This window comes from Dermochelys coriacea, chromosome 3 (genome assembly GCF_009764565.3).
Source record: "Dermochelys coriacea isolate rDerCor1 chromosome 3, rDerCor1.pri.v4, whole genome shotgun sequence".
NCBI lineage: Eukaryota > Metazoa > Chordata > Testudines > Dermochelyidae > Dermochelys > Dermochelys coriacea.
Window position 1 is genome coordinate 84930633 of NC_050070.1, and position 21276 is coordinate 84951908.

The 21276-nt window shown below is 38.6% G+C and overlaps 1 protein-coding gene across 4 annotated transcripts in view; it reads left to right on the top strand.

The window, feature by feature from the left end:
* The window catches only part of FIG4 (FIG4 phosphoinositide 5-phosphatase), a 179683-nt gene that overhangs the window by 48501 nt on the left and 109906 nt on the right, over positions 1–21276 (top strand). For all 4 annotated transcript variants that reach the window (XM_038394854.2, XM_043510795.1, XM_043510794.1 and 1 more), the window contains 6 exons: positions 890–940; positions 7412–7560; positions 12612–12740; positions 15497–15597; positions 16634–16796; positions 17732–17829. In XM_038394854.2, coding sequence (XP_038250782.1) covers positions 890–940; positions 7412–7560; positions 12612–12740; positions 15497–15597; positions 16634–16796; positions 17732–17829 — 691 coding nt within the window. The remainder of the gene's footprint in view (positions 1–889; positions 941–7411; positions 7561–12611; positions 12741–15496; positions 15598–16633; positions 16797–17731; positions 17830–21276) is intronic.

A 21276-nucleotide genomic window follows, 5' to 3' on the forward strand; every position in this document is an offset into this window, starting at 1 on the left:
AGGTTCATAGACTCCTATTAGTTATATACGCCAGAGGGGAGCAGTTTGTTGAACATTGAGCTTGTTTCTCCAGTCCTTTATGCTAGCTTTATGCTGAAGTGACATTGGCTTAAATGGAGACAGACTGGTGTAATGAAATGGACAATCATGATGCAAATTCAACTGAGTCTACCCAGAGGGGAAATGCAGCTGTGTCATGCCCCTTCGTAGCTTCTGCCAACATCTCTAGGTTATTTATGTGTCAGAGCTACAACTAAACAAGTGCGTGTGGCCTGGATGATTGTCAGAAACCATCCACTCCATGTTAGTTCATTTGGGAGCATGTCAACGCTAATGCTATTGCATGCTGCTTAATATACTGGTTGTCTGAGCAGCATTAGGTCCCCTGTGATCCCTATATAAACCTGACTGGAAAGGGTCACTTGCACTCCATCAAAAGGGTGGCATGGTGGGGAGAAGATTAAGTGGCAACATACCATCAAAACCAGCTGGAGTGTTGGTGTTTAAGGATGCAGGGCAGGTGCAGACTTGAGGCAGGAGCATTATGCACTTATCAAGGTTCAGTGAAACTGGCTTCTCATAAACTTAGCGTGTTTTCTGGTGAGTACTCCCATCCTATGATTTTTTTCATGCAGGAAGGAATGTGGCCCTCTGAGATTACTAATCATAAATAATTGAATGATAAAATTGAATGAATGATAAAATACTGCAAAATTCAGAATTGTAGTAATAAAGACAGGGAACATCTGATGACAATGAGTAGACTTTTTTGCATATCTTGATCAGGGTGTTCCTCAAACTGGTTATTCAGTGTCTCACTTTGTGCATGTTGAAGAGAAGTTGCTGTTTCGGAATAATTTCTCCCTCCCTTGTGTGTTACTCTATTTAGATATCTACGAATATTTCAAAATGTGGACCTGTCTAGCAATTTTTATTTTAGGTAAGTGTTTAACAATAGTTATTGATTATTATAATCTCAATTTTTAGGAAATATCTTAAAATCTTGGCTTTAATTTTGTCAATAGTTTAGCACAGTTTTGTATAGTCGGATTTCAAGTTTTACCTGGAAGTGTCTTGAAATCGATAATGTTAAACGGAATGATTTGTTTTAAAACTCTTCATTGTTTGATTATTTAAATGCACAAATGATTTTTCTTTTCAAATTTAGTTTTGTTTTATGGTGACAGCATTAAAGACCCAAGTGCTCTCTTTAGCCACAGAAAAGGAACAACATGGTCTGCAAAAGCTTTCCACACTGAAATACTAATATCCCACAACTCTTCTGTGTCTTTGTTTGCATCCAATACAAACTGATAGGCAGACTTTTCCCTTCCCCTTATACAGTAAAACGTATGGCAATAAATGAAGAGCCAAGGATTTTCATGTTTTCCAGAGAGAGGGAGAATTCTTTTCCTCTCACCATCATCTTCACAAGAATCAGATGAGAGGGGAGACGCCTATTCAACTTTTACTTTTCATAGTATTTTTCGTTCTTAATCTGTTTTTTAGAAATAAAGCTTTTTTCAATTCAGGAGCAAAGAAAAGAGAGGTACCATGTGGACTCTACAGGTCTTGTATCTGGGGGTGTCTGGTTCTTATTTGATCGTTCCATATACCCCTTCATTTGACCCACATTTAATGCTACTTTGTTTTCCTGTGTCTAGTCCTAGCTGCTCCTAGATATGAGAGAAATTCTGGAGTAGCAGAAAAGCAGGGAAGAGATAATGGTACAGTCAGGCAGCTGTTTGAGGACTAGAGAAGTGTGTTGCAGAAAACAAAGCAAAGAGGGTGTGTGTATGTGATGACATCTCCGAAGTACAACCTGTAACTGTGGGACTGCTGTGCCCCCTTAATTCTCCAGCCTGGGTTGTCTCTCATAATGCTTTGTCAGTGACTATCAACAAACCCCTCCTGTTATCGCTGTTATCACTCAGCCACCAGCACGCAGAGGCACACCCAGCTAAGTTGCATGAATACTCTCATGAATTATACACAGGGAAACACCAGCAGATCTCCCAAGCCCCCAGCCTGGCACCCCATAAGTATACCGTCTTGCACAGCTTAAGACCTTCTCTTGAACAGTGCAAACTTACTAATTAGTTTACCACCTCATCAAAGGAAAGTGGATGTGCACCAATGTTTGTAATCTGAACAGATTCCCCAAGCATTTCGGACAAACTCACTAGTTAAGATAAAACATTAAAATAAGTTTGACTACAGAAAGATGGATTTTAAGTGATTTATAAGTGGTAAGAATAAACGATCAAAGATAGTTACCAAAGAAAATAAAAAGCACGCAGTCTAAATCGTAAATCTTATTACACTAAGCAATATTTGGATCAAGCAGTTTTTCTCACCCCACTGGGTGCTGCAGGGAGGTTACAGTCCTTGATACACACTCTTTTCCTTTAAGCCTGGGACCAGTCTCTTCAGTTCAAGTCTGTCTTCCCAGCGTTCTTCTTGCAATCAGCATAGGTGGGGGAGGAGAAAGGTAAAAGCATGATGCCACTGTCCCTTATTTTATACCATGAATCCATGTGCCTGCAAAATACTAGCCCAGACATTTCCTGGCGGGCATTGCTGAGTCAGAGTTGAGCAATGCCCCGTGTGTGATGCTTGTATAATTCTCTTACAGAATTGCAAATCCCTTGTTTACAAGTCCCTGCTGGTCAATGGCTGGTGGTGATCCTTCAACATCCGCCCAGGTGTTGGTCTCTTCTTTTGTTGTTGTCACTGGAGAACCAGCTGTGGGTGACTCCCAAACTCTCAACATATTTCAATAACCATATGGCAAAATCTCATAACTTCATACTCTCATTTTGACAGAACAATGGGTTTCAGCAGATCATGACCTTTCCTATGATATCTTACATGGCATGCTTTGTGTGAAATATCACACCCATCTATGAATGATGAGTATGGGGGTTACAGATTGCTGCTTTGAGGTACAGTGTCAGTGTGTATTTTACATCCTCCTGGCATTTTAAAAAGATTTACATTAGTTTTTCAGAGCTGAGTTTTTATAAAGGAGAAATATGCCACAGGTTCATGTAATGTGTTTCACAATATGACATGGGAAAGATGGTTCACAATGTAAAAAACCAAAAAGCTCTCCTTTTTGACAATTATGTTCACAATTGCATTATTTGCCAACCCCCACCCTAAAATGCCCTCCTCCCTCAATATTTTCGTTAATGTCTGAAGGTTATTAGTGTCAGACCATGTTCTTGGTCTCATCCTTTTGTAGCAAAATTGCTAGCTTTATGAAAATAGGTATTCTGGTATTGTTACCCTAATCCAAAACAAAGTGCTGATGGTTCAGAGCAGTGGTTCTCACCCGTGGGCCACTTGCGGCCCAATCAACACACAGCTGCAGCCCATGTGACATCCTTAGGTAGTATATACAGGTAGTATATATATTTGTGTGGATGTGACTCACATAACACAGAGAGACCTGCGGCCCACAATGGTAAATGGGTTGAGAACCACTGGTTCAGAATCACTGCAACACATTAGTTTTCTGCATGTACTGGTAAACTTTGTTGGGAATCTTGACCAGAATGCCTCAGTCATTAGAAAGCTAGCTGCTGTAAGGAAAAAATTGGTATAACTTCAGTTCCAACACACAAGGAGCTGAAGGCAAAGTGGAAGAACACTCCAGGCAGAACTTGTAGAAGAATATCACTAAAATTGCCTATAAAAAGGCAAAAAGGGAGGTTTTTCAGCTATAAGAGCTATCAGGCTGTGCTTCTTGGTGGGGGAAAACAGATACATAGGCGAGAGCTGGTTAGCAACACCAACCTCTTGAAATCAGTATGCCAAAGATTAAAACAAAAGTGTATGTTTTAATTCATTCTTTAGTTGTAATTAATTAATAACTAAAACTCACTGGAAGACCTCGGATCCTAAAACCTCCAGTGTAACCTAAAACAGGTAACGTAGGTTTTTGTTTCAATCCCATTGGTTGTATTTCTGCTTTAGAAGTATTTGCAACTTGGTTTGAAGTCCCTCTCAAAAGGGAAATCTAGTGGCTTAAAAAACTACTTTGTTCTCCCTAAAATATGACTATAATTAAATATGGAATGCTTTCACTTTAAGCATCGGATATGGGTCCTGTGACTTTTTAGCATTGTGGGACTGAAAGCTTTTTGCTAATTTCTCAGCAATCACCATCTTGGACTTGGTTAGTAGAATTTATTTCCTACATTTGCTTTTGAAGTGTTAGCTTTGTTTTATCTTTAGGAACATAGGAATTGCCATACCTAATCGGAGCAGTAGTCCATCTAATTCAGTCTCATGTTTCCAGCAAAAAGAAAAGGAGTACTTGTGGCACCTTAGAGACTAACACGTTTATTTGAGCATAAGTTTTTGTGAGCTACAGCAAGAAGATGTGAGTAACAGTAGGGGGGAAAATTAGCATGGGGAAATATTTTTTATTTTGTGTAATGACCCATCCAATCCCAGCCTTTATTCAGGCAAACTATTTCCCCATGCTAATTTTCCCCCCTACTGTTACTCACACCTTCTTGTCAACTGTTTGAAATGGGCCACCCTGATTACCACTACAAAAGTGATTTTTTCCTCCTGCTGATAATAGCCCACTTTAAAATAATTGTCTTGTTAGAATTGGTAAGGCAACCCACATCTTTTCATGTACTCTGTGTATATATATCTTCCTACTGTATTTTTCACTCCATGCATCTGATGAAGTGGGTTTTAGCCCACGAAAGCTTATGCCCAAATAAATTTGTTAGCCTCTAAGAAAGTGGTCTCCAAACTTTTTTGATCGTGCACCCCATCATAAAAAAATTTGAGCACACCCCCAATATATGTATATTTATTTATGTATAAATTATATACATGTACTACTGTACTAATATATTGTGTAAATTATAAAACAGACACAAAAAATAGAAATTAAAAACCGATGAGATAAAGATGAAATATTTTTAAAATTTTTTATTTATTAACGGTACAAAAAACCTTTTTGCTCTCACTAAAAAAATTAATATTTTTAGTGAGAGCAATGTGATTGAATATGCTTTATTATTTTTGAAAATCTTGGTTTAACACTTTGATACAGCGGGCGCTCAAGGTGAGTGCGTGGTCTGGGAGGGAGTTAGGGTGCAGGAGGACGCTCAGGGTGGGGGTGCGGGGTCTGGGAAGGAGTTGGGGTGTGGAAGGGCGCTGAGGGTAGGGGTGCGGGAGGAGGTTCAGGGCTGGGGCAAGCAGGAGGTGCAGAGTACTTACCTGGAGCAGCTCCTGTTTGGTGCAAGGGGTTTGCAGGTGGCTCTGCACAGTGCAGCACCACCCCCATGGCTACGATTCTGGGAGCTGCTCCCCCGTGGCAGGCAGGGCCACCTGGAATGCAGGGGCTTTAGGGATTTCAGGGCCTGGGCTAAGGGGGCCCCTGGCCTGCAGCTCTAAAGCCCCTTTCGGAATGCGGCCCTGGGAGCACGGGCCGGAGGACTCAGGAGGAGCAGGGGCATCTGCGCAGTCAGCGGCTGGAGAGAAGCAGCGCTTTCCCCTTCAAAGCGCCACTCTCCGGCTGGTTTTGAAGGGGAAAGTGCTGCTTCTTTCCGGCCGCTGGCTGCACGGCTGCCCCTGCTCCTCCATGGGCTGGAGGACTCGGCTGCCCCTCCTCCCTTTCCTCCCCAGCGGTGCTCCTCCTGCCATGCCCCCCAATTGATCGTCTTGCATGCACCCCACTTTGGAGACCACTGCTCTAAGGTGCCATAAGTAGTACTCATTGTTTAAACAATTGAGAATAGTGATGCAAAATGTACCTATCCTTAACGATCACTTATGAAAGTATTAACCAAGAAACTCAGTTCAAATTACAAAGTGATATGATTATTGATGAAAATCTTGCAAATATCTTCTTTTCCCTTCTCCTTTTACACTGGCTTCTCTTAATGATGAATATGTGCTACCAAGAGAACCCAGGAAAAAATTATCTTCCCAAACTAGACTGAATTACTGTATGCTTGAGATATTGTGCAATTCACACAGAGGGTCAGTTGGTCCGATGAAGTGAGCTGTAGCTCACGAAAGCTTATGCTCAAATAAATGTTAGTCTCTAAGGTGCCACAAGTACTCCTTTTCTTTTTGGACTTATATACGGGCTCTTCCCCACTCCCCTTGTAGTCTCCCCTCTTCCTGGGATGTTCCTAAATAGCTGTTGATGTTCTCCCAGCACCACTGGAGGCCATTTTTATCTGCAGTCCTCACTCCCTTTATTTTTTAGGTTCCAATCTGTTAGATATCAGCGGGCCTTGGTAGCTTTCTGCTGGTCTTAGCGCTGCAAACTGAAAATTGGCTTACATTGGGACTGTTTGTGAGAGTGCACCTGGTGTCCCTCCGAAGAGTGCTACTGGTATTTTAAAGTTGCAGTGTGAAGACCAGCAGAAGGTTCTGAAGGTTCCATGCTAGGTTCCTAAGAGGTAGAAGGGAAAGGAAAGCAGATCTCCAGGTGCAAGAGTAACTAAAGGAGGAGCAAGGAGTGCTGTCCATTTAAAATGGATATTAGTTAAATAGATCAGTCAGGCTCCTTTTTTCATTCTCTACCCTATATTTCCTTTTTCTGTTTATACCTGTTTTTTCCTTTCTGCTCTTCCCCCATAGAGAGAGTAGGGGGAGAAGCAAAGGACAATTCATACACTCCTGCTTCTGTGGCACAACTTTCCCTTCCACCCATCCATGTGCTGTGTGCCAGGACTTGGGGCAAATGGTTGATCCAGAGACTGTATTGGCTTTTAATTGCTGAATGTATATTATGACCACTGTATTTTCTGTTCAGTCCAAACCATAATCATGTTCAGTTTTCCACATGTTATTTCACAAATTTGTGGGTACATAGTGTTTGTGGGGGGGTTAAATTTATTTGACTGTTTGGGATGGTAGGTCAGGACGGGTATATGTCTCTCAGAATAGTGGGACTCGTGTAGCTGGAACCAAGAGACTCTGGCAAACTGCCTGGCGTTTGTCTCAGTTGTGACTTTAGCCTTCTTGGTAAGGTGGACATGTGTTGTGGGCCAGCCAACATCTCTGGCTTGGTAGCCATTCTGACCATGGACTCTTCTATTCAGGACAAAAGTGGCTCATGTCCAGGATGAGTGGCTGTAGTCACTTTTTGCTACAGAGCTATGTTCAATCTTTTATTTGTTTACCTTGTTTAAGTTTCAGCCATTGTGCCATAAACTATTCATTAGATTGTAATGTGTTGTGTGCAGGATCCCCTGTGCAAGCTACCATTCTGTAATTACAGTATGTTTGTCTAGTTTCATTGTCATTTGCTATTTTACACAAAATAGTCTACACTGAATTAAATAGCAATACATGTAGAAAGCAAGGGTTTTCAGAAGTATTCCATGCTCCCATAATTTTTACTAAATTTTAATCTTGGTTTCAGCTACAGCTATGATCTGTCACACTCCCTTCAATATAATCTTACCATCCTGAGAATGCCGCTTGAGATACTAAAAACTGAAACAACTCAGACTCGACAGGAGAGCTTTGATATCTTTGAAGATGAGGGACTTACAACACACGGTGGAAGTGGTAAGTATATTTTAGATGTACTGAATTAATACTGATATAGTTAATGACAAATGCAGTTAGAACTATTTTTCACTTCAGCCTACCTTGCAGAAACATCCAGCTTTTTTTATTGATCAGTGCAGTCTCATAACAGTCCTCAGTTAATAAAAGATTACATAAAGTGCCAATTACAGATATTTGAATATGAGCAATGTAATTTTTAGAGATGATTAATAATTTATTTTGGTAATTTACATTGTAGCTCAGGGAGATAATTGATCATGCTGACATTTTTCAGCAATTGATTATTCAGCTCACCCAATAGGTATGAATTTACAAAAGAAGCAGCAATCAATTTTCAGTGACGTATAAATAGTGCTAATAAATTTTGTCTTGTTTAATGTTGGTAAATATTGATAACAAAGAAATTGTATGATATTACCAACTTAAACCATTAGGCTCTACAAGGGACTCTGAACAAAACACACATTAATTTAAACTGGAACCAAAGTATTCCATTTTGGATCTGATAAATTCAGCAGATTTAAAGGGATATTTAAAAAAAATAAAATGTGTAGTTAAAATGTGTGTTTATGTCTGATTTTTCTTGTTTTTCAGTGCAATCCCGCTCTTCCACTTCCTCCCTCACAGAAAAACTTGAGTTGTTTTATTTTAAGTGGGTTGCTTGGTTTCTTTCTTCCTCTAATACTTCACGTTTTAGCACAGCATCATCAACAAAGTTGGATTGTAATTTTTTTTTTTGCTGTATCTGTTTAGTGTTGTAGAAATATGCGAGACTACATTGATGAACATACAGTTTATAACATTGGCCCTTTCCCATTTTTCTGAAAAAAGTAGAATGTTTCTCAAAGTTAAAGATGTTATATATAAAATATAAAAACTTGCTAGACTTTGAAGAGCCAAGCACTTACTAAAAAGAGGCTTTCATTTATATTGTAGGGCACATGGCTGCTGCATCCATGTTCTGGTAGCTGTGAAGCAGCAGTTGAGCTGCTTGCAGAGTTCACAGATCAACATTTCTTTTTTTTATCTACAGTAAATACAGATTTGTATATTTAGAGTTGAAAAGACATTCCCCACCAAATTGTAACCCATTTTTAAGTTAGAATAAATTATATTTGTAGAATAGGCTGGCATTTGTACCTCCTACATTATACAGTGAACACTTCATCTTCTAACACAGGACTACATTATGCTGAAGTTCCAGAAGACTAGAAGAAAGCTAATGTTGTGCCAATATTTAAAAAGGGTAAACAGGATGATCCAGGTAATTTAGGCCTGTCAGTCTGACATGAATCCTGGTCAAGATAGTGGAGCAGCTGATACAATTCTCTATTAATAAAGAATTAAAGGAGGGTAATATAATTAATGCTGATCAATATGCAGTTGTGGAAAATAGATCCTGTGAAACTAATTTGACAACTTTTTTTTTTAATGCGATTACAAGTTTGGTTAATGAAAATATTAATATTGCTGTAGTATACTTAGGCATCATGTTGCTGTAGTATACTTAGGTATCTAAGATTTGGAACCATGTGCCATTGTGATAATTTTATATCTTGCTAGATTTTTTTTAACATGGCATACATTAAATGGATTAAATTGTAGGTCTCAAAATATAATTGTAAACAGGGAATCATCATTGAACAGGTGTTTTTCTAGTGGGATCCCACAGGAATCTGTTCTTGGCTCTACTCTATTTAACATTTTTATCAATGACCGAAAAGAAAACACATCATTGTCACTGATAAAGTTTGCAGATGACCCGAACATTTGGATAATTGTATATGAGTGTGACCCTTCCTCTTCATTATTTACACTGATCTGGATTTCTTGGTAAGCTGGGCTCAAGCAAACAATATGTGTTTTGATATGGCTAAATGTCAATATATACATCTAGCAACAAAGAATGTAGGCCATGCTTATAGGATGGGGGACTCTGTCATGGGAAGCAGTGATTCTGAGGTTATTGTACTCTGTATTTGGCACTGGTGTGACTGTTGCTGGAATGCTGTGTCCCGTTCTGGTGTCCACAATTCAAGAAGGATGTTGATAAGTTGGAGAAGGTTCAGGAAAGAGCTCCAAGAATGATTAAGGGATTAGAAAACATGCCTTGTAGTGTTAAACTCAAGGAGTTCAATCTACTTAGCTTAACAAAGACAAGGTTAAGAGGTGACTTGATCAGTCTGTAAGTACCTACATGGGGAACAAATATCTGGACTTTTCAACTTAGCAGAGAAACATATAATCATGCAATGGCTGGAAGTTGAAGCTAGACAAATTCTGAGTGAAAGTAAGATGTAAATTTGTAACTGAGTAATTAACCAATGGAACAACATTCCAGGAATCATGGTGAATTTTCCATCACTGACCATTTTAAAATCAGGACTGGATATCTTTCTAAAAATTATGCTCTCTGGATTATTTTGCGTTATACGGGTCAAACTAGATTATCACAATGATCCCTTCTGGACTTGGAATCTGACTCTGATTGTGAGAAATTCAAAAAAAAATGACATGAGAGTCTGATTCAAAAACGCTTTGCATTTAAAAACAAACTAACCACGAAATCTTTAACAGTTATGTTAGAAAAGCGTTAGCAAATTAGGCCCCAATTTAGAAAAGCACATGCTGAAGATTTGTTCAACTACTGTCCTATTTCCAACTTCCCGTTCCTGAGCAATATAACTGAGAAAGTAGTAACCACCAAGCTCCAACAAGTTGTGACATCAGTCAACATCCTTTCAGGTTCAGACTAGGGCACAGCATAGACACTGCGCTAGTGGCACTAAATGACAGCTGGCTTGTGGCCAGGTGCTCTGGTGAGATTTCCATGCTTATACTGCTAGACTTCTCTGCAATCTTTTGTACAGAGTGCCACAAGGTACTACTAACTTGCCTACATGACACAGCAGGAGTAGATGGCCCAGCATTATAGAGCTCTCTAGCAGAACTCAGAATGGAAAGAGGTAACTGCTTTTCTTCTCTGAAGGCTCCCACCTGCAGGGTTCCACAGGGTACAGAGTCTTCCATCTCTTCAGCATGTAGATGAGACTGTTGGGAGAGATGAGGCACCATGGGCTTTGCTGTCAACAGTATGCTGATGACATTCAGTTATATATCTCATTCTCAACTAATGCAGCCACAATCTAGCTAAAATGTCAGAATGCCTACAGGAAACTATTTCTTGGATGAAGAGCAGTTGGCCAGGTTGAACCCAGACAAGACTAAAGTGATGGAAAGGGGAAGTGATTTAAAGATGTGACCAAGATATTGTCTTCATTTCCACTGAAAGCATACAGTACCCATTTGTCAAAATGATTTGAAACATCAGGGTCCTGTTTGGCTCCTCATTAGATTTGGATGACCAGGTAGCAGTGGCTTCCAAAAATGAGGGTTTCACCTTCAGCTTTCTAGGAAACTTTGTCCTTTTCTCCCAAAGACCTGGCTACAGTGATCCATGCATTTGTCACACCTGACTGAGTTACTGTAGGTCACTGTATTTGAAGCTGAATATGAAGATGATGCACAGAATGCAGCTGCCTACCTTCTATATGGCTCAGGACTCAATGAGCACATGAGATCTGGGCTCAAGTCCCTCCACTGACTCCCAGTCAGCTTCCAATACCAGTTTAAGGTGTTGATCCTAATTTTTAAAGCAATTAATGGATCGAGCCCCAGTTACATTCGGATCAAATTTTGATTTGTGACCCTTTTGACAGCCATGCTCCTCTGGGACAAATGCAGATCACAAAGCTCAGGACCAAGCAAGGGAGTGCTGGGGCCACAGTATCCTCTGTCAAGGGGATCTGGCTATGGAACAATCTTCAAAGTATATCAGGTGAATCCAGAGTCTGAACATCTTTAGAAAATGTTGCAAAGCCTTCCTCTCTGAGAATGCCATTCCATCATAAGTGCACAATTCAAATGCCCTTTTTATTCCCAAACCCCTCTTTTCCCCCCTCTCTCCCCCAAAAAAGTCAGCGTGTACTGACCTGTTATAGGGAGAGATGATAGCGGTTCCCATGAAGTCCATTAGGGACTTTCTGTTGCTGTTGCCGGGAACAGATCTGGAAGGTAGCCTCGGAACTTCTGTTAAGTTAGTAAGTAATCTATCTAGAAATGCGTTAGATTTCCTTTTGTTTAATAGCTGGTAAAGTCAGCTGTGCTGGATGGAATGTATATTGCTTTTTTTGTGTCTTTTTGTAACTTAAGGTTTTGCTAGAGGGATTCTCTGTGTTTTGAATCTGATTACCCTGTAAGGTATTTACCATCCTGATTTTACCTTTTCTTTAATTAAAATTATTTTTCATTGTTCTTAAGATCGAAGGGTTTGGGTCTGTGTTCACCTGTACAAATTGGTGAGGATTCTTATCAAGCCTTCGCCAGAAAAGGGGTGTAGGGCTTGGGGGGATATTTTGGGGAAAGACGTCTCCAAGTGGGCTTTTTCCCTGTTCTTCGTTTAAAACGCTTGGTGATGGCAGCATAGGGTTCAAGGACAAGGCAAAATTTGTACCTTGGAAAAGTTTTAACCTAAGCTGGTAAGAATAAGATTAGGGGGTCTTGCATACAGGTCCCCATCTGTATCCTAGAGTTCAGAGTGGGGAAGGAAGCTTGACATCCTGAATCACATAATTTAAGTAATTTATTAGAGCATAAGCTTTCGTGGGCTACAGCCCACTTCATCAGTTTGTATGGCAACTTCCAACTTATCTGTATTTGTGTGTGTGTGTGTGTGTGTGTGTGTGTGTGTGTGTATACACATATATCATTTTACTATATGTTCCATTCTATGCATCCGATGAAGTGGACTGTAGCCCACGAAAGCTTATGCTCTAATTTGTTAATCTGTAAGGTGCCACAAGTACTCATGTTCTTTTTGCGGATACAGACTAACATGGCTGCTACTCTGAAATATAATTAAGTGGTTTCTTGAATTGGGGCCAAGAATACTCAAATTAAATCCTCAGTTAGTGCGTTTTGAAAATGAAATTATCAAATGTGGTTGAGCTCTTTTTTATTATTGATGCATTTTCATTTTAACTTTTTAGGTGTATTTGGGATTTGCAGTGAACCATATAAAAAGTATGTGTGGAATGGTCAACTGCTGAACATAGTAAAAAACACTGTTCATCATGACTGGCTGTTGTATGTTATTCATGGATTTTGTGGGCAGTCCAGTATCCTTTTTACTATAAGAGAACAAATATTTATTTATTGCATTTAAAAGTTTGTGTATGGACAGCAGTTCACAGGACAAAAGATTAATTACTGCATCAGTTCTTATTAAACTCTACTTAAAAGGATTTTCACATGTATTATGACATATTATGATTATCACATGTATTATCACTTAATTAGTTTTGCATTATTTTGCCAGATTTTAAAAACATAGGATCTAAAAAAAGATATGTAATTGGAAAGATAATGTCCTTACTGTGTCTATAAAAGATGAGAAAAAATTCTTAACCCAAGCACGCATTTTACAGTAAATCACTTTGTGATAATACTATGGAAAAATAAGGTTCCAATCTTGCAATCACTTCCATGCAGGCAGAGTGCTGTGCCAGTGTGGAGCTAATTGCAGATTTGAGTCCTAGTAGAGCAACTTGACAAACTCCTTTGGGACCAGGTGATATTTATCAGGGAGTTCTGAAGGGGGAAAAAAACTATGGTAGAGCTTAATTATTGACACAGAGATGTGCTGATATTATTGCTAAAACACAGGGATTATTTTTATTATTTTAGGATTGGATTTTCAAATCGATGAGACCCAACGCTGCTTCAGTTGAAGTCCAGTGATAAAACTCTTACTGACTGCAATGGGACTAGAGTTAAATCTATATTGAGTGCTTTTAAAAATTCCATTCTAAGGCTTTTTAAAATAAATATATATCTACTGCAACAATAGTGGAAAATATATCCAAATCTTATCTTTATACATAAATGATTAATATAAACCTATACATACATCATTTAAATGAACTGTCCCCTCATCTTAATAGTTAATAAGAATTTAGCATACTATAGATGTCTTATTTTAATCTATCATCTTTACCATACACCATTAATATACAAGCTCATTCATGGAAAAAATGAAAGGGGAATATGACTATGGATTCAGAATTTAGGTATAACCTTTTTGCAAAAGATCTTCTGAATTCATTGTATTATCTTCTATCTCTCCATTCCCAGAGTTTTTGTTTGAGAGTAATTCTGCATGTGAGTTATCCCATTCTTTGTGCATAAATATTTGTAGCATTGGGGCCTTAGTTTTTAGTAAGTAATTTTGCACAGGTAAAGTTATGCATCATCAAACTCAAATAACGCTTTTCTAAAAAAAAATGTGTTTATGTGTGGGGGAGAGGGAGTACGGTGATATACTTATCCTTAAATTAGAATAACTAGATTTTAAATAAATTGCCTTGAGCCTCAGTTATTTCAGATAAGTCAGAAAGAATAATACATCACTCAATTATTTTTCTTTTTTTCAAACTACCCTTTAATGCAGGGGTTCAGATAATTGGCTGTTGTTGAGGAGCACACAGCGCAAGATGGGTGAGGTTGCAAAGGTGGCCTGAAGCTCCCTTGTGCATTCCTGTGATTCTGGGGCTGCTGGGTACAGGGCTGCTTCCCAGGCATAAATTAGAACAGTTTCAAGGCTAGTCTAGCTTACAGGAGCAGTTACTGGCCTCAACTGGCCAAAATGACAATCACAAATCAGTGCTTTTACAGGGGCATCTTGGCTAGTCCCATTGTGCTGCCAGCAGCAGATATCTGAGTGATATCTTCTTAGCATATGCACAACGTGCCTCAGATGGCATGTGACCAGTATTCATTGCTGAATTTGGTGCACTGGTTGGATCATTAGCTTCCCTGGCCCAGGCCAGGTACTGACGGGGTATGTGATGTGAATGCTGAACCATAGCCTCTATGTTGGCTTGGTGTCATAGAGTTGATTCTCCCTCCCCACCCTCACCTCAGTGCCTTTTTATACTTGCTTTATGGCCAGAATGTGCTAAGATTGCAGTACAAATTGGACTCTAGAGGATCTGGCCCTCTCTTTTAATTGCATTAACATTAAAAAGCTCAAAATCTCCCTACATACATGCTTTTAACACCTACTTGCAGCAGATCGTCTTGATCATTAAAATGTTACCAAATGTAATTCCAATCTTCAAGAAAAGGTGAATGAAGTACAAATCTGACTATTAAATGTGTGTCTGTCACCTCAGTATGTAAGTAATCAAAGATAATTAAGGGTAGATTAATTCTATACCTGGCAAAGTATAAACTGAGGTCAAATCACCACTGCTTGAGCTGTAGCTCACGAAAGCTTATGCTCAAATAAATTTGTTAGTCTCTAAGGTGCCACAAATACTCCTTTTCTCACTGCTTTTGTAGTACGTTTCAGTGGCTTTTATCTAGTCTGATTGCAAGTGAACTGCCTTTCCAGAAAAATCATTGGAGGATAACCTATATATCTGATTTGGAAATAGAACTCAGGAGTTCCTAACCCCAGAGTTGACATTGACTCCTCCTGGGGCCTTAGATAAATGTTATAACAGCTCTGCCTCATTGTTCCTTCTGTAAAATGGAAGTAATATTTATCTTCCTCCCTAAAGTTGTGAAGATTAGTTGATTTATTGTAAAGAGCTTTGAAAATGGAAAGCACTATACAAAGGATTGATTGGAAAGGGAATTAATGTCTATCCCACTCGTTAAAGAAATCTGAAAAAGTAAAAAGGAATTATGTTCATCTGTATAGCTAGAGGTCTTATGAAATAATATTAAAGGGTTTTCATTCAGAAAAAAGCACAATAAAATACATTTTCTTTGGAGGTTTTTTTTTTAAACATTGATCAGGACTAAACTAAATGAAAGGAAGATAGCTTTGAGAATCATAAAATGTGTGAACCTTAACCGTACTTCCAAGAACTGTTAATCTATGGTCGTCCAGTGTATGTCACTCTGATAGCCAGAAGGTCAAGCAAATTTGCTGGAACACGTTTTCTAAAGAGAGGAGCAAACTCTGAGGTAAAGTAAATCTCTCTCAACTTTCATTTTGTACTGCACTACATGAAGGTCTTGTACTACTTTCTTAATAGAGAGCAGGGTTATGTCCTTAAGGTTTTGGTAGCTTATTCTTCATTTTACAGTTCATTTTACAATCGAAGGATTGGGGCCAGAGGTAGGGAGGCAACCAACTTTTTCATGAGTCTGATGATCAGTTATCTAAAGCCTGCCTGACCTCAGTCCTACTAACAATATATGTTTTGCTTGCATCAAACCAAGTTACAATCAATCAGACCTCTTCAGGACTAATGCCTCTTTAGCTCCATAATCGGGCAGCAAACAGATCAACATTTTGGCCATCTGTGATTCTTGGACACATTTAGAACAACTTTTTGCACTAACTCTAGCCTCTGTTTTAAGTTAAATATTTTATAGCTGGATTTAAAAAGGACTGGACAATTTTGTGACCATAGTAACGTGTAGCTTTGCATGCTGATACAAGAGTAATCAAAAGGTGGGAATTACATCAGACATGCTAAACCCTCGGAAAAAACGCAGAAATTGGCTTGTTTTTGGCTTAATTGGCTTGTGAAGTTGCTTGTTGGCTAGTTTTTGGCTTGTAGTTTGTTGCTTGTTTGGCTAGTTGCTTGTTGCTTTTTTTTATCGGCTCCCGGCAAGCAGGGGCAAGTGGGGGGGAGAGTTGGGGTGCACATTGGGCCCACCACAGTCCCAGACTGCATCGGGGGGATCTAGTCACAGAGTGTTGGGGTTCTTAGGGATTGGCTTGTCTTGGCCTTGTTTTGAAATGGGATTAGCTTGTTTTTTGTCTTATTGTGAAAGTCGGGGTGCTTATTTACCATGTGAAAGTTGGCAACTGTGAGTTACATGACCAATACAGTTCCCTGCCTTGGAATTCTTGTGCTCTTATGATTTGACATCCCTTATTTTTAGTTTTTGATTACTCCTGTCATTCACAGTTATTATTTCAATATCTATGTATGCAGCTCTGAAATGTAATATGTCTACAGTATTTGCATTTTTTGTTTGTTTGTTTCAGGGAGATGTTGCTAATGAAGTAGAAACTGAACAAATACTTTGTGATGCTTCGGTGATGTCATTTTCTGCAGGGAGCTATTCATCTTACGTTCAAGTTCGAGGCTCAGTCCCTCTATACTGGTCTCAAGATATTTCGACTATGATGCCTAAGCCACCAATTACATGTATGTTCAATATATTATTTATGATAGCCTATGGTAAGCAATGTGTTTTCCTAAAAGAACATGCCAGAGAGAGAATAGGTGAAGGTTAATCTTGTAAAAACTAAAAAAAATTGTATGTTTGTTTCTTCACTGTGAAGCTACAATTAAAGATTGATCAGCACTGTTTTATGAACATCCTGGTTTATGAAAGTGTTCATTAGCTAGCCACAAAAATTAGTTCCAGATTGAAATTAGACCTGAGGAATTTGGTGACTTTTTAATGTTAGTGGCCCTTTATTGCCCAAATGTGGCAATGCTTGTGGTTGAAGACTGCAGCCTTCTTTGTGCTCATGATTTTGTACCCAAATAGTTATTTACCAGTTTGTCTCCCATGGGAGGACATTTTGGATGACATCCTGGCTCTGTTAACCAATTGAAAAATTCCCCTCAACTCTCATGGGGCCAGGATATATTTGCCCTTTGGCTTCAGTGGGACTATTCACATGCTCAGAGTTTATCACTTTCATATGTGCTTCACTGGATTGGGCTTGAGTTTGCTAGTCAGTAACTGTCCCCGCCCTTTATATCACTGGCTAGCTTGCACAAGTGCTGCCCCAGTGAGTATCTCTAAGTGAAAAACCTCTGGATCCAATGCACTGGTCATGTGTAGAACAGAAGTGGAATGGATGTGAAAGTGGTAAAAGAACAGGTAAGTAATGGTTTCTTTCTAGCTATCTAATTTTTGACAAACTAAAAAAAACCCAAAAATTTAAAGGGAAAACCTTTGCTTTTACCTTGTTGTTTCTTTAATGATCGAGAGGTGTGAATTGTATTGCTGCTATTAAAAAAAATAAGTAAATCTGCTATAAAAAATGCATTCATAGGAAAGTAACCTTTCAGGATCTGAAAATCTGGAGTTTTTTTTCCCCTGAATATATTTATTTACTTTGTTCCAGTGGACCAAGCAGATCCATTTGCGCACATAGCTGCACTTCACTTTGATCAAATGCTTCAGAGGTTTGGCTCTCCCATTATCATTTTGAATCTTGTGAAGGTACACTATTGTTTAGTCATAACTTTGATGTGTGGTACAAATAAATCAAACTTGTGGTTTGGTAAAAATTAATTTTAATTATACTAAGTTTTTGCATTTAAAAGCAGATTATAGACTCATTAAAGCCAATGAGAGTTTTTCTGCTTAAATTTGGTTCTGAAAGCTGTGCCTTGCACTAATTATAAATTTAATACTAACATCTAATAGAAAATGCACATTTTCAGATTAAGAAATAACAAGATTCCTTGTAGGAAAGCTTGAATGAGCAAACAAGTGAAATTCCTCTTTTGCTGTTTTCACTCCCATCTATCATTAAGCTAGTTTCAATGTATCAGATGTCCTTGTAACACAGAAGAGTTGGATATGGCTCCCAGTGGAGCTTTTCCATGCAATTTTGAAACAGCCAGAAGGATTACAGTTTATATTGAAATATGAGGATCCATTTTGATTGGGTCTGAATGCACTAGTTCCATCTCACAATGAGCTAATACCAGCCTACAAATGGAGAACCTTTTTCACAAACCTGTTCCCTTACCTAGATGTATCTTGCGTTATAATTAGACTGCCAGTAGAGTTCTCCAGAAATAAACTATCCTTAATGTTTATACACTTCTTGCAATACATACTTCGTCTTTTCTTTCAGGCTATTGGTATCACCCCACCTTGAGCAGCAATATTTGAACCATGGGTTTAAAATATGTCCAGACAGTAATACCAGTATGAAGCCTAAGGTTATACTGGAAATCCGTGGCAGAGCCAGGAACTGAATCTAGATATTCTGATTCCAGTCCCCAGTGCTTTAACCAAAAGGCCATCTATCTTGTCCTGCTTCACTCTACTTACCACCAAAGTATGCTGCAGTACCATCATATGACTGCAAGAATTGTTGGTAATAAACTTCCAAACTAAAACTACTGTACCCCATGCAAAACATCATGCAAAACAGTAAATTCTCCTTTGTCTGTCAATGTCTAATGCATATCTTAAGTATTTGACGGACAGTCTGGAGGATGATGGAATATTAAATATTACTTTTAACCTTAACAAAGAGAGTAATTTGGATATGTATTAAGTATGGAATAATTTTCAGATGCTAATAATAAGTCTTGAAAATATAGGGATCTGTTTGACAATGAGAGAGCATATGACAGACAATATCTGTTGAACAGTATTTGAATCCAATACCTTCATAAGCCAGCCACTTTATTGAAAAGACCAAACAGACCTTGATTAGCATCCAGGGGGCCCAACTTATTCTGAGAATGAGAAACACTGTAAATACATATATCCCACACAGGGACCAATTTGTTTCCTCCTGTTTTTGGAGGAAGAAGATAAGTGATGGCAATAAGAGTCCAATCGTACTAAGAAGTTGCATGCAAAGAACATTACTTACATTGGTAGATGATTACTGGATTGTGTCTTTAAACAAATGAGCTGAACTTTTGAATAATTCAAACCAAAACTGCAGTATATCTATGCAAAATATAATGAAAAAGTGAAATTTTAATGTATGTTTTGCCTCTTAACAAAATAATTCAGAGCAGAAAAGGAGGAATTTCATCTTAATGTTTCTGTTACTAATTGCTTAATAACTTTTGTGACAATATGGACAATAGGGGTAAAATGCATACATTTTAAAGAAAATAAATACAATTGTAATAAAAATAAAATGATTTAATAGACCTAATTTAATTCTACAATGCCTATGGAGAAAGGAAATGTAGAAAAGAAATAGTTGCAGAAGAGGTATATGGCTATTGCTGATATATTTTAATTTATTTTTTATTTGGCTAATACATACTTACAGTACTTGATATAAGAACCATCATATGTCATTTCAGATTGTTCTTCATTAGATTGTAGTATACTTACTACTGTCTCATAGGAATCTTCCATTTAATTATATCTGATTTCATATTCTCTCTTAATCTTCTTCATTGATATTTTACCATTATAGTATGTTGTAGAGATATGTTTAGTTTAGAAAGGACATCTTATGTGCATGCAATACAAGTCTCTAATTAAAAAAACTGAAAAAATTCAAAAGGCTGATTTTGAGAATCTGTAAGCTGAAGTAGTAAATAGCAAAGTCCCATTATTTTCTATTTCTTAAAGCTCTCGTTTGAGTGTGCTTTTAAGAATCGGCACATGAAGCTGTGGTAAACAACTTGATGTGCTTTGTTGACAAGAAAATGATTCTCATTTATAGATTTAGTTTTCAAAAGCCAGCACTAAAATATGAATCCAGATTCACATGACCTTGACATGTGAATCATTATGTGCTTTTATTCACAAGGCTTTTGTAGTGTGGCTGAAAATGTGTCTCTGTAGGTGCTCAATGCTAGATTGCTAAAATTAATGCTCTTCTACTACTTATGTGCAGTGGGGAAAATTGAATTTTCCTGTGCATGTGTTGATCCTACTTCAACACAACCACTGAGCATTTTTACCTCAGGTACTCTTACTCTTTGGAGAATTCTTAAAGGTCAGTGAGTTTATAAATGTCTTCTGCTCTTCTGTGCAATGTGGAAAGTGGCAGTAATTATATTACAAATTATATACAACAAATTGTATGTGCTCTTGCTGGGATTTGTTTATATAATTACATACACACAATTATGTGAAAAGAACGTTATTAAGCTTACAAAGCCAAGGACTCAAAGTTAAGAGATGCCAGAATTAAGGTTGCCTGTACTTGTCCATCCTGCAATGGGCCAATTCCGCTAAGATAGAAGATATATGTTCTATTTCAGAAAGTCTCACATCCCTAGCAGGTTCTCAGTTTGCCTTTTCTTCTCTGCAAAAACCCACAAGTCAAGAAATACAATGCTGAAGATTCATCTTCTGGAGCAATCTGAGTGGCACTGGATCCAGAAGACCCGAGCTCCAAGACCCATCTAACAGTCGAGTCTATATCATCCAGTGCTCCATCTAGCACACAGGCAGTTCTGGTGATCTCTGCAGAGAAAATTGCACTAAAGGCACTCCTGGCTCCAGTGTCGACATTGGCGCCACGGATGGTGGCACGGTGCCGAAGTCATTGACAGCCCCAACTTTGAATTTGATGCTTCATATGTAAAAGCAGGGTGCTGAATGGGGTTGCCCCAAACACCGATGAAGGACCTCTGTCCTCCATGGAATACAAAAAAAAGGGGGGGGGCCAAACAACACTTCTTACTGCCTAATGACTTCTCCATCTAGTCCCCAGACAAGGCAGTAGCCTCAGTACCTGTATCACTGAATGATTTCAAGACCTTTCAAGAACTCCTGGTGCAGATCACAGATGTCCTGGACATTGTGACTTTGGTCATTTCCCAGACGTCTCGTGAGCTGCTTATTATATTGTTGACCACTGGTCTCACCAGGCTTGCCCTCCACGTGAATGAAAGCCTCCTAGGTCTGGCAAGAGCCTTTTGGCAAATGCCAACAACTTGTAACACCATC